The 18300-nt window shown below is 36.3% G+C and overlaps 1 protein-coding gene across 16 annotated transcripts in view; it reads left to right on the top strand.

The window, feature by feature from the left end:
- Positions 1-18300, top strand: part of LOC138696415 (protein bric-a-brac 1-like) — a 212602-nt gene that overhangs the window by 11415 nt on the left and 182887 nt on the right. For all 16 annotated transcript variants that reach the window (XM_069821367.1, XM_069821372.1, XM_069821366.1 and 13 more), the window contains exons 2-4: positions 13781-13980; positions 16700-16903; positions 17246-17882. In XM_069821367.1, coding sequence (XP_069677468.1) covers positions 13781-13980; positions 16700-16903; positions 17246-17882 — 1041 coding nt within the window. The remainder of the gene's footprint in view (positions 1-13780; positions 13981-16699; positions 16904-17245; positions 17883-18300) is intronic.

The following is an 18300-nucleotide window of genomic DNA, read 5'->3' as shown; positions in this document are numbered from 1 at the left end:
GTTCAATATGTCGACCTTGTTGGTGTATCACCTCTTCGAGGCGAACCCTGATGTTTCCGACCACCCTACGACACAAGTCCTCTGTCAGTCCCCGAAAGAAAGTCGTGATAGCTGCTCGTAGTTGCATTAGATTTCCAGGTTTATTGCGATAGAGTGTCTCCTTCAAATATCTCCATAAGAAATAGTCACAGGGATTGATATCTGGGCTGTGAGGTGGTCACATTGAACAACCTGAAAACGTTCAGGATATTGATGGGACATTACACGGTGCCCAAACTGTTCATGCAGGAAATCCAGAACAACGTTTGCTGTATGAGGACAAGCACCGTCTTGCATAAACCATTGTCTCTCCATTGGTAGCCTTGTTGCATAGAGTTGCGGAAGAAAATTATTTTGCAACATGTCCATGTAGCGCGCACTGTTAATAACTTAGTGCGGTTAAAAAAAGAAAGGCCCAATGATTCCATGACTGGAAATCGCACCCCACACACCCACTTTTTCACCATAATTTTCAATCTCGTGCACAATATTAGGAGCTTCTCTAGACCAAAATCTGACATTCTTCTTGTTCACACAACTGTTCAGATAAACGTTTACCTCATCGGACCACGTGTTATGAATCATGCCATCATCTTCTGCAAGAGCCCAAGCAGCAAACTACTCCGCCGTTCCTTGTCATTTGCTGTTAGTTTATGCAGCACTGCAATTTTGTATGGGAATAATTTCAGATCAGCATGAAGTATCCTCTGAAGAGAACGACATGAGATGCCCAAATCGGCAGAAGCTCGTCTGGTGGATTTAGCAGGACTTCGTGTCAAAGCCACTCTCACTGCCTCAATATTCTCCGGAGTATGAACTGTGGCAGCATGTGGTCGTTTCTTCTCTAAAACACTGCCATCAGTTTCAAATTTTGTGGCTAGTCTATACACTGTCTGCAGGGAACTCACCTCATACGAAAATAAACATGAAAACGTTCTTGAGTCACAGCTACTGTTGGTGTCTGGTAACTTTGTCTGTGGAAGAGAAGTAAACAAGTTAACGACGGGGAGAGGAGCGAGTGACTCACTAGGCAAGCTACTATCAGTGAAAAAAACGTTTATCTTACCGTACTCGTGCTGTGCTCAGTCGAAGTCTTCCTGGGAGGAGGAGGAACTGGACACATCTGAACTAGCTTCGTTGTCACTATCACTGTCGGTGTCCAGGTTGATTATTATGCTGTCTCTTACATCTGGAACAATGCCGTCTTTCTCCCAGTACTGTTTCTCGAGCGTTTCCACATGCCGACAAAAACTATCCCAGTCTTCTGCAGTAACATTTTGTATAGCGTCTATCGTAGTAGCATGTAATTTTTCTAATGACAAATCTGCCGTAACATTGCACTCTCTAATGAATCTTTTCATTTTAAACCAAGCAAGTTCTAACGGATTTAGGTCACACATGTATGGGGGCAGACGAAGCACAGTGTGTCTGTAATCAGCTACAATGTTGTCAATCTTGAAAATTTTTTCTTTTGGCTTTAATGGCTGAATTAAAGCGTACAACTCAGTTTTTCACATGCCCTCATTACATTCTACACCTTTCTTGTGTAACCACAATAGCATGTCCTGTTTCACAGAGTAAGGAGTCAGTGGTTTATCAATTTGGATGGAATGGTAAGGTGCATTGTCCAATACAATTACAGATTGCGGAGGAAGATTCGGAATTAATTGTTGCATTGTCCATTTCTCAAAATTTTGACTTCATTTGTCCATGGTAATCCCCTGTTGTGCATCCAGCCTTGTATATGAGTTGAGCGTTGGGAAGAAATCCGTGTTTGCTACCTACATGCACTACTATGAGCCTGTTATTGGAATTGTAATTTGTCTGGATGCCCATTACGTCACTACTTTGCCAACATTTCCTAAATGTCAAATTACTGTCCACCCATGTTTCATCTATATAAAAAACAGGGCGTCTTTCTTCGCGATACGCCTTCATTTTTACGAGATATTTTGCTCTCCATTCCACTATGTCTGGCCTCTCAATCAAAATATTTCTCTTTGATTGCTACCTCTTACATTTAAAACCCATTGATTTTATTACCCGGCGTAAAGAAGCCTTGCCCCAAGGAAAATTGATTTTGCTTTTTACTATAGGAAGAAGCTTTGGAATAGTTGGGACCCTTTTCTCAGTAACATAAAAGTCTTGTATGACGTTTCTAATCACACACTTGTCGAAGTCATCAACGGATACAGTATTACGGGAAATCACTCTTCTCTTCTTTCCAGGTGACTTCAGACGGTTGTCTGCATTGGTCTCCTTCCTTTCTTTATTTTCTTTCCTAATGTTCTTTATTGTAGAGTACGATACTCCAGCATACATAGTGGCCCTTTCAGTAGATTTAGGCAAAGACAGTAATAAATGCTTACGTGTTTTCTCTTCGTCACATTTCTCTATTATATTCGCAATTATTTCCCTCCCCTCGCTATGCACAATGGTATGTGGTTTTTGTAAAGCCATAGCACATTACATTACACTATTTCACTACACTACACTATGCGATAGTACACAGTACACTAATACACTAATACTGTAGTTTATAGTACACAGTAACAAGTACACTAACACACTAATACTGTAGCTTATAGTGTTGCATCCCGGGCTGCAGTCCCAGGATCGACGGACTCTCTTCAGAAACGTAGAATTCACAAGTAAGCAATGGGTCCGGGCGAGCCAATGCTTAAATAGGAAGCAACAGTCATTAAGAGGAGATACCTGGGGCGCAAGCATCCCTCATGCATTGAGTTATGTGACATGTTCCCTTCAAGACATAAGAATTGTGAACTACAATTAGGGAATACAAGTTCCGATAAGTTATGACTAGCCCAGCCCGTCTGTGAGCTGTGAGGCAGCTTGAATTACCATTTGAATTACTTTCCAACCCCTTTCAAAGTTTCTGTACAAAAGCTGAAATACTCTTCAAAACATGTGAATGCTCCTTAAAATGTCAGTTTCTGCATTAAATGTCGCTATGTGTGGCATGTCATGTGGCCACACGTAGTGACATTTGTAGCTAGTTCTTTTGCGTTTTGCAGCACTCAGCCGTAGTGTAGTGGAAGCTTTCTTCCGAGATGGAGTATGAAGCCAAAGTCACTTTGTGTGTGGTGTTAGTGTACATTATTACGGTCACACACAATTATGCACATGAGAAGAAAATTTATAGCAGTGCCATAAAGTTAACTTTTATTCCTTTGTCGATTTTACAACAATCGGAAGTACGGTGTGGGTGAAGGGTTTGCTTAAAAGGCAAAGACCTAATTTCTCGTGGTTCTGTAGAAGGGTCATTGGGATTGTACGACAGGTTAGATATGCTCTTCCCTTTTCAATACATGAATTTCTGAAGCATCTCCAAGTAAAAAGGAGTTGTAAACATGACCCAAAACACAACTCAAAGAGGCAATCTGTTTGTAACATATTTGAGAGATCTGTCTTGTAAAAGAATTGTGTTTTTTCTTTTTTACCAAATGAAGTCGCTGTGAAGGGTTTACTGGAACGCTATTGTATAGATTTTGTTATTGAAGGAAACCTTTGGTCGAAAATGAAAGAAAAAAAATGTGTACTCTCAAAGAACGGTATTTTGAGAAGAGTATAAGCAAATACTCTCTAACATTAATACTGGAAAGCTTTCCTGTTTAGCATTGCAAGCGGCGGCGAAAAGTAACAGTGCTGCCATCTAGCGGCTTGAAACGTTCGCACACTCCGTGCGTCGCGCTGGGTTACGTGAGGAAAAGAGGAGAGGTGTGCATTTGATTTCAATAAGAAGCTGCAAAGCAATAAATAGTATACTTTAGAGTCACTTTGTTCATAACATTTTTAATTAATAGCAAATTACAAAGTTATTAGAATAGAAATGAATTGATAAATTCTCATATTTTCAAATTTGATGAAATTTAGTTGTGAATGACTTTAGCAGCTTTCACACATCGCTTGTTTTGTTTTTTAGCTGTATGGTTGTCCATTTTATTTTTGATGTAACAATTTATTAACACGTTGAAATATTTATCAATGAAGACATTGGCACAGTCACTGCAAATGGACATGTTAACAGGGAGCACTACGATTTTAACTAGTTCTTTTTTTACACCAATTCTAGTTTTACAAATAACATAATCAATTTCTTTGAAAACATCAGAACACAATGGGCTGAGCATTAGAGAAGCATCATTAGGGAAAACAATTTTTTAATCTTTACAGTATTTTTTATTTGCGATGTGCGTTGTTACGTCATCGTTGGGGTTTTCTTTACAAGATAAATTTCGTGATTTATTCTGCTAAACACCCAACCTGCAACATAAGCCCTTGCATTTTCTTGCAACACGGTTTCTTCATTTGTATGCTGTACATTTTTGTCATCAACAGTTACATCCAAATCGGAGACATCTGTAATACCGCCTTCCCATTTTTTTTCTTTCTTTTTAAGCGCACTTGCGACATAATGAATTCATCATTAGAAATAATTTTGATTAAATCAGTATTTGAACTGGTTGTCTTCAGAGCTCTCACTTCCACCCGAAGAGATGAAATAATTTTTTTTTTGTGTTTAGATACTAACTTTTGAGCTGCAATCGATTTCTTAGAAAGTGTCTTTATCTGAAGATCTTGAGCCATCTTTGACCTATTAGGATTTCTTGCATCTTAAAAAATAAACAGGGACTTAATTTAGTGAAATATTAATAACGTCTTGAAAGTCTAGGGCTAGGTAAATAATAACTGAATCAGTTTTTATGAGAAAACATGAGTTCACACACTTTCTTCACAAAATCAATAATTCGTATTTTTATGTTGCGTATCACAATAATGCGTCTATTTAGTTTGAAAAAGTCATGACTTTCAGTATTTTATATGGACAAACTATAAAGAAATTGTGTTTGGTATGATGGAAGTAAAGTAGTTTTATGCAGTTTATAACTGATTCACTTAGCACAGAGAACATGTTATTGCTAATGTACTATCTGATTATGAGGTACCTGGTAGAGGACTATCGTTGTTTCTGTCTGGAATGGGAGAACCTGTCGCCTCCTCGATGGAAGGTCTAATGCGTTTCTTTGGGGACCTTCGCTGTTCTTTCATCGTACTTTGACCCATATTTTCGGAAGAAGGAATAGCTGTTCTCTTCAGTCTGTTATTAAAAAAAATATAAAAAATTAATAGGTCTATGACTCATTAGAAACTTCGGTACTTTTCCAATTACACCTTATTTTTACTTACCCCTGACTTTTCAAATTAGGGTTATTGAAGTCCGATAATCTAAAGTGATCTGAACATATCCTGTGATTTTTGTACAGATACTCTGTTTCTCTAGTTTTAAACGTTTCGTCTAGGTCCTGTCTTTTAAATTTATTTACCCATATGGCACATCTATAAGACAAAAACAAATAACAGTAGGCCTAATAATAATAATAATAATATGATGATGATGATGATGATGATGGTGAGGACACGAGACCTGTCATGTGAATTGTGCGAGTGGGGAAAGAATGAGCTAACAGAAAGGGAGTTTGTTTCATGATTAAAATTATACGAATCTACTGACACGAAAGTTCATCTCAGACTAATTATCTTCCTTCTCCATACCCATTGGTGATAGCCACAACACATGATAAGGTCACAGAACAAGTTATCTACTGTCTCCTCTACTATAATAATAATAATAATAATAATAATAATAATAATAATAATAAAAGTAATAGTCTACTCGTAATTACATGATTACTCACCCACCTCTCTGTATCTTTCGGAAATCTGAAGAACGATCTAGCATCTTTTTGCCAAGCGTAGTTTTTACAGAAGAACACAGAACAAACAATTCCACTTTTCCCTGACATTTTGTGGAACAACCATGAGAATAATCCTTACAACTTACACCACGTGTTGAAGTACAAAACTCTTGTTAGATGCAGTTTACCACGCTACGTGTCACATTATCCTCACTGGCAACATTCCCTGCCGCTAGATAGCACTGATGAGTCATTCGCCTCTCTTATCGTGAACTTTCCAGTATTAATGTTAGAGAGTATTTGGTATAAGTAAACACATCTATAATAAAAGTTCTCTTTTTCTTGGTTTTGCAGAATGCTTATTGGACGTTGCGGCAATTTAAACTTGACCCTTTTATTCCAAAACACAACTCAAAGTGGAAATTGTCTTTATAAACAATACTGACTTGTGAGGTCTGTCCTGCAAAAGAATTGTACGTTTTTTTACCAAACAAAATTACTGTGAAGGGTTTGCTAGAACGCTTTTGTAAACATTTTATTATTGAAGAATTCTTTAGGTCGAAATTGAAAGAAGAAAAATGTATGTACTTTTTAAAGAAAGATATTTTGAAGAGAGTTAAAAAATAGGGCAACTCAGCTGGACTATACATAAGCGAAGCAATAATAATGCTGCAGCTTATAGTTACGTAGGTCTATACCCACTATTTGCGTAACCTCAGAGTCACAAGTCAACTTCATTGCACTGCAGCACATGTATCCTGAACAGATGTTACGCGATGTCTCTGAACTGTAATCTCAACAACTTCCTTCCTTCTCCCGTCCCTGCAGAGATGGTCGGGCCCTTCTGTGGCGGCCAGAGTTACCAGTCACATACAGTACTTACTCTCTTTGTTTCCACGTAAAACAATAGCGTCTTCACGTTCTGTTCAAGCGTCAACTGGCCCTTGTCTGCCATGTTTCACAAATCTCAGCGGGTGGCACTGCACATGCGCAACATTGACACGCTGCCTTCTACTGAACCATGCATGAACTAAGGCTACTCGTCTCAAAATTTGAAAGTTCTAAACCCAAAATTAAATGTTTTATTAGATATTTTCAGTGTATGACATTTCATGTGCCACTCTGCTGTAGTTGTGGTCATTGGACATAATCCTGAAGAAGGTGCAGGTGAGAAAATGGAGAATTGTAAGTGCGAATATTGTTCTGAGTTGCCAATGTAGGCCTATTATTTTCTGGGAAGTTCTCCATTGTACTTGATTCTGCAGATATCTCTGGCACATCCAAAAAGCACTGAATGTGTCATAGTAATTTTCTTTTTTGATGATGTTTCGTTACCACCAGGGACATGGGTTGGGTCTGATGTTACAAGTGGAACACATCTTCAAGGTTTGGTTTTTCTGGAAAACTCCCTTGCTTGATTTTGTCTGTACCTTTTGAAGTTCATGTACTTTGCTTCTAGAGCTTCTTAACTTAATTGTCTTATTGGTAATACAGCATTCTCTATAATTTTGGTTCCATGTATCTTGTGGATGGTGACATGCATAAAACCATGGATACAAATTCTAAATAGAGATTTAAAGCCTATTGTGTATAATTGTCAAAGACAGGTATATTCGTGGATACAGCTTTTCAGTTTGGTGTAAAAGCATTTTATTAGAATAATATTCATACCTGTAATTTGTGAAGTTACTTTTGCCTCCTGAAAAGCGTCGAGCTGTTTCGAAGAGCCTGAACCTTCAGGTGTTACATGATCTGTTAGGAGTCCTAACCTCTCCTTAAATTGATATTTCACTTGAGATTTTTTTTTTCATCTGTTGCAGCTCTATCATCCGAATTTTTAGCCTGTCATTTTGTAATTTTAAATCGATATGAGATACAGAGTAAAAACTTTATAAATGTGATCCATGCATGCAGTGAAAACAGACCAGAGGTTTGGATCCTTTTCAGTAACATCAACCTTATTCATGTTCTTTGACGTCTCTCCACATACAAAGCAGTGTTGTGATGTTCCATTGATTGTATTACAAATCTTCCCATCCACCAGGTCATTACAAAAAAAAAATCTTTACTTTTAATTCTGTTTCTGTGGGTCTAAATGTTTCAGTTTGACTGTTCATAATTTGAATTTTCCTATTTATGAGTTGAGATTCTTCTTAAAATATTAATTTATGCCCATGTGCATCAACGTCGGTTAGTGTAACCACCAGTTAAAATTGTCACCTAACCCCTAGTTAAGCATTTTTACGGTGCCTCGACCTCGATTAGGACTTAAATAGGAGGTTAACCATGGTAATCTCTAATTGGCCATATTCTAGCGGTTAAAGGAGATAACCAGTGATTAGTAGGGCAAGTAAAACAATGGCAGCCAGATCCACAGGTGATTATTTCGAAGACTATATTATTATTATTATTATTATTATTATTATTATTATTATTATTATTATTATTATTTTGTACCGTACTTGCATTACTTGGATAGAGATGATGGTGAGCATGAAGTTTCTTTAGTGGAAAGTAAGAATTCTTACGAGGAATTAGGTGACAGAACATTTTCAAGAGGGATTTCGTTTATCAAAAACTACAGTTTCACTTCTGCTGCACCAAATGGATAACACAAAAACAATCCTATTTCTCCTATGGATTGGCTGCTTATATTACGATTCTATGCAACTGTTAATTTTTGTATTTTAAGAGGGAACACTCGAATGTTTCTTTCTCTGTCACTGGCTGAACGAAGAAAGGTTATGGATGGCTCTTTGGATAATGCACAGTTCCCTGGTGTAAATGTAGTCCTGGATCGTACACATATTCTTACTAATCTCCTGCATCCTTTTCCTTTATGGATGTTCCATCTTTTTTATATATTATATTTAAATCTAGTAATTAAGTCTGTCGATACTTCAGTCTTACATTGGGATATAATCATATTCACATTCAGTTTTCTATTCTGTACGATTTTAACCTAACTGCACTGGAAAAGCAAAGAATGCAACTTGCAAACATAACAGTGCCCAAAGGCAAACAAATGCAACACAAAAATATAGGACACGTTTGTTTCAATGTAGAACGGAATAATCACAGTCATTTTTAGATGTTGACTTATTTTGCAGATATGGATGCTTTCCTTTAATCATTTTGTAGAAACAGTGTACCATCATAGACCATCTTGTTAAATGAGGTGTTAGCTAACCATGTTTAAGTAATTGGTGATTATGAATGGTGCACAGAAATTACATTTTAATCACAGTTACTGTTTAACTGTCATTTCGTAACCTATGATTACTGCGTTTTTAAACTGAGGTTGATGCACTTCGCCATTAGTGTCCAGCAAAATCTTATATATGTAGATGATGAGCAAGAATTTTTCCATAAAATAGCTTTTTTTTTTTTTATTTTCTTTTCCAGAATACTGTCCTAAAGCACCATGGACAAAACAAAAATATCACTATCAGTGGAGAGATATTTATTTTCAATTTTTATTGGCTCTACCTACTACTGCCAAGACACCCCAATTCAAACATAATATTAATATTTTCTTCCAAATTATCTTGCAGAATATCTTCTTGCATTTTTACAAGGCGTTGAATTGTATGGCAAATTTACAGAAGCCAAATGTTCTGTGATGATGACTTCCTTTCTGGAGGACAACATGCACTTTTTTTCATTCCTAATTGCATAGAAGGAAGAATATATAAATTGCATACTCTTTGTGTCATCTTCTCAAAATGTAGTTCTGAGCCTTGCCGTAATTATTTTCAATAAAGAAAGAAAGTGTTTTCTGTACCATATAAGTAGAGCAACCCACATTATGCTTTATATAACACAATCTCAAGGGAAAAAATGGAACTCTCTGCATCAAAATCCACAGTTAATTCCCGATTTACCACGAAAATCGTCTGTAGCTGCATTTAGATTGGCAACAGGCCATGATTGTTTGGCCAAACACCTGCATAGAATTGGAATATACCAGTCCCCTAACTGCCCATTGTGCAACTCAAATCAAGAAATGGATTCGGAACACCTCAAAATCTGTGCTTCAGTGGCTGGCCATGATAATATCTTTGAAAAATATTGGAGTGCAAGGGGTCAAATGACTTTGTCAAACGCCTGGCATTAGAAAACAACAACATTATGCTTTATTTTTTTCATAATTATGCTTTATCTTTTTTCAAGTTATGCTTTATTATCCTTTATTTTAAATTTCTTTTAACATAAAAAATACGTAATATCTTTTATACCAGTAAACTTAAGTCAAATACTATTCATGTATATCAAACTGGATTTTTTTTGTCGCTAATGTTAGTTTGCAGGATAAGTATTAAGTTTATAAAAGAATACACTGTAGGCAGTCTAGTCATGAAATTAATGAACATGTAGTCATCCTTGTCACTCTCACTCGGACTCTCCAGATGAACACCCTCTTGAAGTTGATTTTGATTAATTGCAAGTTGTGTCACTATAGATTTCTTCTGTCAGACATGACTATTTAGAATTAAAAATCCAATTGAGAGTAGAAAAGCTTCTCTCATCTGAAGCAGATGATGGAGGAACCATAATTGCCTTCATTGCCAGCTTACTTAGGATAGGCATCTTGGTGGAATGTTTCTGCCAAAAGGATAAGGCAGAAGTTGAAGACAAATTTTCTCCATGTACATTGCTGTTTATGTTGATATTTCTTCCACTGGAACATCAGTGGCAGAGAAACGTTTCAGTTCACCTGAAGTAAAAACCGAAGAAATCTTCTCAGGAACAGCTAATGTTGGATCTAAATTCTGAACTTCTTTCTAGAAATTTAGAGCAGGATGACGTTCATTCATATATCCTGCCAATTTTTTACACGTTGCACCTGAACTTTGAACCGTCTGAAGAACTGATGATAGAAGAAGCCAGATCTTTGTTGTATCTTGATTACCTGATACCAAAACCTGTATTTGATTGCAGAATCCATCAGATATTTTACATATAGCTCTGAGTTGAAGTACAAGTTCTTTATTTTCAACCAGTCACTTTGTTTGTTACAACAGCACTGCCTTCACCATCTTTCAAATCCAAGTTTGACTGCATTGAAATTGGTGCAGTGATATTTTCCTGCCTTCAGCCAAGTCCCCCAGCGAGTTATTACAGGAATTGGAGGTAGAACAAATGTTTCTGCTTCTTTTAGGCAATCCAGCAATCTCTCCTTTCTGGTTGGAGTTTTCACTAAAGCAACCTTAACAGCTGCAATGAATTCATCAACAATTTTTAGTGAAAATCTATTCTCTTCAGTACAAAGATGCAATACATGAGCCCAACATGTAGAATGTAAAAGCTGAGGTGCAACTCCAGCCAGTCGCCTGCCAGCATAAAGCATATATGGTGGACTGCATCAGCAATGCAGTGTTAACAATTTTGGTTTTCACAAGACGGGATTTTTCATTCACAACACCCAGTGGAACAATAAGAACATTCACCACCTTAAGATTCTTTATCTCTGTTGTTTCATCAACCACTAGATAGACAGAATTTTCCTCACATTTTGACTTAGTTTCCTGAAAGTCGTCTTCAACACACTTTGCAAGATATCTTCTTAGAGTGGTTTCATTGAGAGCCGGCTGCATACATGTATCTGTTGCTATCCATTGACGAAATTGTTGGTTATGAAAGACATGCAGTGGAATACAGCAGAAGTGAATGCTTCCACAAGATCTTTCATATTATCCTTGGCTTTTTCTGTTAGTTTATGCGTGTTACAAACGAAGTACTGTACTTTGATAGAATTTCTTGTTGCTGAAAATGAAACATTGGAATTAATCACATACACGTCTATTAAGTATGGAACCTCTGCAGTGGATAGAACCACTGTTAGTTGCTGGAAAGGAAGAATTGAAACTTCAGAGACCAAACAATCTCACCTTATTTCCCATGCTCTAGTCATCCTTTCACAGCCATTACTCTAGGTATGTTGAAGTACGCTGAAGCCATCATTCAGAAAGTTCGACACATGATAAGCTACCATCTATGGCTGGGTCATTTCATTGGTAAAGGAAGATTTGAGAAATTTTTCGGACTCAAATATTCGAAAGTATGTGCAAGATGGGTTCCATGAAGCCTCACAGTTGAAGATAAAATTCAGAGAAAACATTTTTGCTGAGCTGTTGGGTTATTTTGATACTAATGAGGAGGCCTTTTTATTCCACATTGTTGTAGCTGATAAAACCTGGGTCCATTTGGAACCAGAGACAAAATGGCAGTCATTGGAATGGCAATATTCCCACTCTTCTTTTCTTGAAGGAGAAAATTAAGAAAAATGTTCTTTTAGTGACAGAGTGATGATTCCTGTGTATGGGACTGCGAAAGAATGGTTTATCATAATGTGATATCTAAAGGAACAACCATAAATTCGGAAGCCCATATTAAACATGGAAATTCCTCAAAGTATTATTGGTGAGTTTAACCTCATAAAAATACTGCTGAGATTCTGATTTAACACGACAGTGCTCATAAGAACAAAATATTGAGAAGCCAAGAAGCTATCACGAAACTTGGTTTGACATTTTCATTCCATATACTGTACAGTCCTGAATAATATTCTTCATACTTCCTCCTTTTCATTCTGCTGAAAGATTCTCTTTGTGGTACAAGATTTGAGAACAGTTGCAAGATTTGGGCCAAGAGATAGTGACTGTGGCTAGGACAGATTGATATCTACAAGGCATACCTTCATTTGTTTTTTGTTGGTGCAAGGCCATACTACTGGACAGGAATTATATTGAAAAACATGTCCACAAAATATCGATTTATACGAATATAATGTATAATTTCAAAGGGATTCATTATTTTCCTCGTATTACACGTAATTATCGGTTAGCACATCTGGCTGCGAAACCAGGTAACCCGGGTTGGAATCCCGATCGGGACAAGTTATCTGGTTGAGGTTTTTTCCGGCGTTTTCCCTCAACCCAAATTGAGCAAATGCTGGGTAACTTTCGGTGCTGGACCCCGGACTCATTTTACCGGCATTATCACCTTCACCTAATTCAGGCGCTAAATAGCCTGAGATGTTGATACAGCGTCATAAAATAACCTACTTAAATAAATAAAAAATAAATGTAATTATTCAACAAGTTTCGTACACATGTCAGGAAAGTGTACAGTAACAAATCAGAACAAAGAAGAAAACATTTTCAAGTTCTTATAGTATCTTCTGTTTTTTTAAAGAAGTAGTTTCTTTCAAATAAAAAAATCGGCATAACTTTATGTATGCTGCATATCTTCATGCAAAGCTACATGTGGGTGTGATCACCTATCGACATGCGTATAGCATATTTTCACGTAGAACTACGTGTGGGTGGTGCAATGAATACAAGTAGAACAGGGGAAGAGAAGGACGGGGAAGACAAGGAAAACAAAGGGAAGATGGGTAAGACGAGAATACAAGGAGAATGAGAAGACAAGTAGAACTAGGAGGCTATAAAGAGAACAAGAGTAATAGGTCTGTAAGATGAAGTGGAATATAAGGAGAACATGGAAATACATGGGAAACAGACACTATGAGAATGAGGGGAAGGTAAAAGAGTAAAGGGGAATACAAGGAGAGGAGGTTGCATTCTTATGTGGCTGTCAGTTCCCAAGAAAACAAGGCGAATATAATTAAAACAAGCAGAATATTAGGAGAACAGGGGGAGACAAGGAGAAAAAGGGGAAATAAAGAACAAGGAGAAAAGAGACAGGAGACAGGGTTGCATTTTTATATGGCCGTCAATTTCAAAGTTTCTTCCACCCCTATGTTTAGTGACCAGAAAGACGAAGTTTTACGTCAATAAGCACTTCAAATCTCACTATACTATACTAACAGTTCTGTAATGTTCATTAAAAGTAACTACACCATTGTTATGATGCAATTTTTTAGTCATGTCCTATTCGGTTTATAGCTGAGGCCCCAAGCCGCATATGTATAAAGACAGTCTTAATTTAACAAATGATACTGTTCCGTGTTTTAATGTTCGTTAGCGTGTACTGATGCAAAGATTTATTTATGTTTGCAGTTTTTGGAAGGACAATGGGAACCAGTCAGCAATTCTCTTTAAGGTGGAATAATTATCTACGTCATATTACATGTGCTTTTGACTCCCTACGGAGTGATGAAGACCTGGTAGATGTAACCCTTAGTTGTGAAGGAAAGCGGATACGAGCTCACAAAATGCTACTTTCAGCTTGTAGTACGTATTTCAGAGATCTTTTCAAGGTGAGTGGATTTTATAATTACATCATTGCATCCAGTACTGGAACTTGAATTAAAAAATACTGCACTTACATGTTACAATTTCAATAAAAACATACAATATGATTATTTCGAATTATGACTGTATTTTATTTTATTTATTTGCAAACAATTTGTATACTGATGCGAATTTTTTTTTTTTTTTTTAATTTTACTTATGTACTGAAGGTCAGTGAAGCGTAGATGTTTTGGAATAATACAATTATTTTGTTACTAAGTGTTTAATTCATAATAGAGATGGTATATATTTTCTTTTCTTTATATGTTCTTATTTAAGTTTTGTTATTATTTGTAATGTGGTAGACTACTAATAGAACTCATAGTTTAATTATGAGGTATAAGGAAGCAAACTCTTGTAGTATTTCTTGATAGTACAGTTTGTACACAATGTAAGTAATGATTTCCATTTTGGAGATATTTAAAATAATTACATTTTTGACTAGGTCCTGTAGCTACAGGCTTCTTACGAAAAGGTTTGTGTTCAGTTATTGGCAGATAATGTTAGGTTTCTGGTGGCCAAAATAATAAATTATTCATACTATACATCTTGATCACACAATTTTTAACACTATATCACTTTGGAAAACGTATTATGTGTCTTTCACGTGTTAAATTTTATGTTACCTTGTTAACATGTTTTGGCCTGCTATTGGCCATCATCAGAACTGGTTGTTGCTGGTCTTGGCGTCTTTTGTTTTGTTTCCTGTGGGCGTGCGTTTGTGTAGTGTAATGTCGAGTCAAAGAGTGTGTGTGTTCTGAAATTGAGTTGTGTGTTGAGAATATTTGGATGTGTTTTTGTGTGTTTGTATATTTCGTATTGTTCTAGTGTGTTTAGTTTCTGGTTTTTTGGTTGGATGTGTAGAATTTCCATGTCTGTTGATGTCTCTGTATGTGTGGTTAGCATTTATGTGTTCTGCATTGTGGAAGTGTTTTTTAATTTTGTTATGGCTGTGATGTGTTCTTTGTAACGTGTTTGAAATGATCTGCCTGTCTGTCCTATGTAGAAGTTGTTGTAGGTGTTACATTTGAGTTTGTATACGCCTGTGTGGTTATATTTGTTTGTGTGTTGAGATGTTTTTTGTAGAGTATTATTTTTGTTTGCGATGTTGTAATTTAATTTCTTGAATGAGGTTGCAATCTTGTGTGTGTTTTGTTTTCGTATGTTAGTGTGATGTATTTTTTGTGTTCTTGTGTTTGTGTTGTATTATGTTTTTTGTGATTATGTTTTGTCTTGTCCTTTGTCTAAATTATTGTGAAGTAGCGTTTGCAGTAGATCTTAAATTTCTCTTGTTAGTCTTACCATTTTTCCTTTCTCATGTCTTTTCACAAATTATATACAGAATAAACCACAATAATTGGTGCATATGCAAGCCACCACGCATTTTACCATTGCAAACTATGTCCAAATTATTATTTCCTAAAATTGCGAGTGGGCCCTAATTTCCGAGAAAAATTGAGTTCAAATTACACAATCTGGCAACACTAGATAAATGGTAGCATGGGTGTAGAATGGGTCCAACATCAATGGGCCACGTAAGTCTTTTCTTTTATATCCTTATGGTAGTGCGATCGTCTTAATATTGAAGTACGTAACTGTACATGTTAGAATCCCTGTCTCCACTTATTTTTTTATGTACAAAGTTGTTTTTAGTATTGACATTTTACCATTTTTGAAACTTATTTATTTCGAAATGAATTACAGTACATATAATTTTCATTAACTCATTTATTGATGTAGCATTCCATTATGCATTTTTAAATGTTACGCTTTTTTAGTAGTCACAATACATTTTTATACTTATTGTACTGTATTTAATTTATTTACAACCTGTGCTCAAAAGCATTATCCCCCATACTACGATAAAAGTCTGTGCATCTAATAATGTCTTGCTGTATGTTATGCAACATATCCCTGTTGACAGTCATTATAGCTTCATGAAGCCGCACAACAAGATTCATTGGGCTCTGAAGGGGTTTATAATTTAAATTAAGTACATAAACAACTTGTTAGCAGACTCGAACCACTGAACCTCATGTTGCAATTCTACACTCCATTGCTTTACTCTTAGACTATCAGAACACGTAACTGAAGCGAGTAAGTAATGATGAGTTGACTTTACATACATGCTGCCGTTTATCCAGCTTTGCCAGATTGTGTAATTTGAACTCTATTTTTCTTGGAAATTAGAGCCTGGGCACAATTTTCGGAAAGAATAATTTGGACATAGTTTGCAATGGTAAATTGCGTAATGGCTTGCAAATGTACGAATTATGGTTCACCCTGTATATATAACGAAGGTAGTTAAACTTTTTAAAAATAAAATGTATATTATGGATTATAATCTTACTTGGTTACAAGTGTTTTGAGTGACATGGCAGTGTCATTTGGTATAGGAAACATTTTTTTAAATAATTTATTTTATAAAATAGACATGAAAGTGGTAAGTTGGGAAATGATACTGTCCTTTATTTTTCTAATGCTTTTAAAGAGATACTGTTGAAATAGTGATGGAATTAATTTATAGACACTAGAAATGCCTACGTTAGATGGAGTGAAAATTAATTCTGTAATGATGCAAAAGAAAGCACTATGTGAAGCATATTTATACATCTTTTCGAATTCAGTTTTAAAGTTTACATTTGGTATTTTCATAATGGAGGCCTCTATTCTTTTCATTTGCAGGAGAATCCATGTCAACATCCTGTGATAATATTCCGAAATGTAAAGTTTGAAGATTTGGCAGCATTAATAGATTTTATGTATCAGGGAGAAGTGAATGTTGTCCAGGATCAGCTAGCATCTTTTCTTACAACAGCAGAACTGTTGGCAGTTCAAGGTCTTTCTGATGGGAATGGAAAAGACCAAAGCTCTGAACAAACAAAGGAGGTGAATGTTTGTTTACTTTTTGTATTTATTAGAGATAAGTTCCAATTATTTAGTAGCTTGCCATCTAAGGAACCAAGTTTATATTCGTAGGAGATTGTAAGACTTTTGATGTACAAAGCAACACTGAGAGACCTATTTTCTCTTAATGTTTAAGTTCCTGTACCAGTATTGTTCCATCTTTCGTGATTGCCATATCTCAACTATGAATATCTTAGGTTTAAAATATTTTTTGTAAGGAATATCTACTAGTTTTTAGTTTAAAACAGTTTAATGAGAAATTATATATCTTACCTTCATCATGAAGAAAAGAAAATCATTATATATGCTTAATTTCGTTTGTAGGTTGAACTGCCTGATTCTCCAATGTTACCACCTGAACCAGAAGTGCAACTAAGCAATAATACTCACAGTCAGAAACAGTTGTCATCATCGAGTAATGTGAGTGGTAGTGTTTCATCACCTGTTTCGTTTTTCCCTGTGGACCAACGACCTGACTCACCACCAAGCAGCAAACGACGTAAGTGGGGCAGTGGTGTGGGGGGGAGTGTAAAGAGTGGTAATAATGCAGCTGTAGCTTCTAGTGGAACTGTTGACAAAGACGGGGAGAGAGAAAGAGAATCCGAGAGAAGACGAGTTTCTGCCGCTCCTTCAAGTTCAACAACACAGTCAGTTGGGAGATCAAGTCCGGACCCTATTGAAATTATTCCAGTACCAAATTTGAAACTGGAAATGCCAGACTATATGGAACAAGAACAGGATGCTTCTTCATGTAGTTACAGTGACTCAAACCAAGGTACTGCTGCTGGTGGTGGTCAAAGTTCGAGCAGAGAACCACTGCCGCCTATGTCACAGATACTTACACATGGCGGTACGTCGTCATCAGCAGATGGAAAACAAGAGCCTACAGAAATGTACAGTACCAACTCTGGTGACTCATCCCTTCCACCATCTGCTGAGAGTCTCTCTGCATCAGACATAAGTAAGTATTCGGTTTTCACTTTACATTACAGAATTTTTCTTAGATAAAAGGACAAATCTTTATTCTAACCTGAAACAAGACTTTTTCAGCAATTGTTAAAAATTCCTGTCCTTTTTTCTAGGATCTCATGCGCCATATTCTTTTATTTTTCCAGTAACTGTCTAATTCCCCCCCCCCCCACCCCCTCCATGCTCTCTATTCTTTTTCACTTTAATTACTCACTGATTTTCCTCCTCTATTTCTATGCTTCACCCTACCTCATACTGTTGGATATGTGTTTGTGCATGGATTATCCCATGCTACTAAGGACATGAATGTCAATTTCCAAACTACTTAATTTAATTAACTCTTGTTGACTGCAGACTCTTATATTATATAAAAACAAAGAGATTAGACATGTAGTGCCATCTGCGTACAG

Source organism: Periplaneta americana, chromosome 3 (assembly GCF_040183065.1).
Source record: "Periplaneta americana isolate PAMFEO1 chromosome 3, P.americana_PAMFEO1_priV1, whole genome shotgun sequence".
Classification (NCBI taxonomy): Eukaryota; Metazoa; Arthropoda; class Insecta; order Blattodea; family Blattidae; genus Periplaneta; species Periplaneta americana.
Note: the sequence above shows the minus strand (reverse complement) of the source record. Positions and strands in the feature narration are given on the sequence as shown.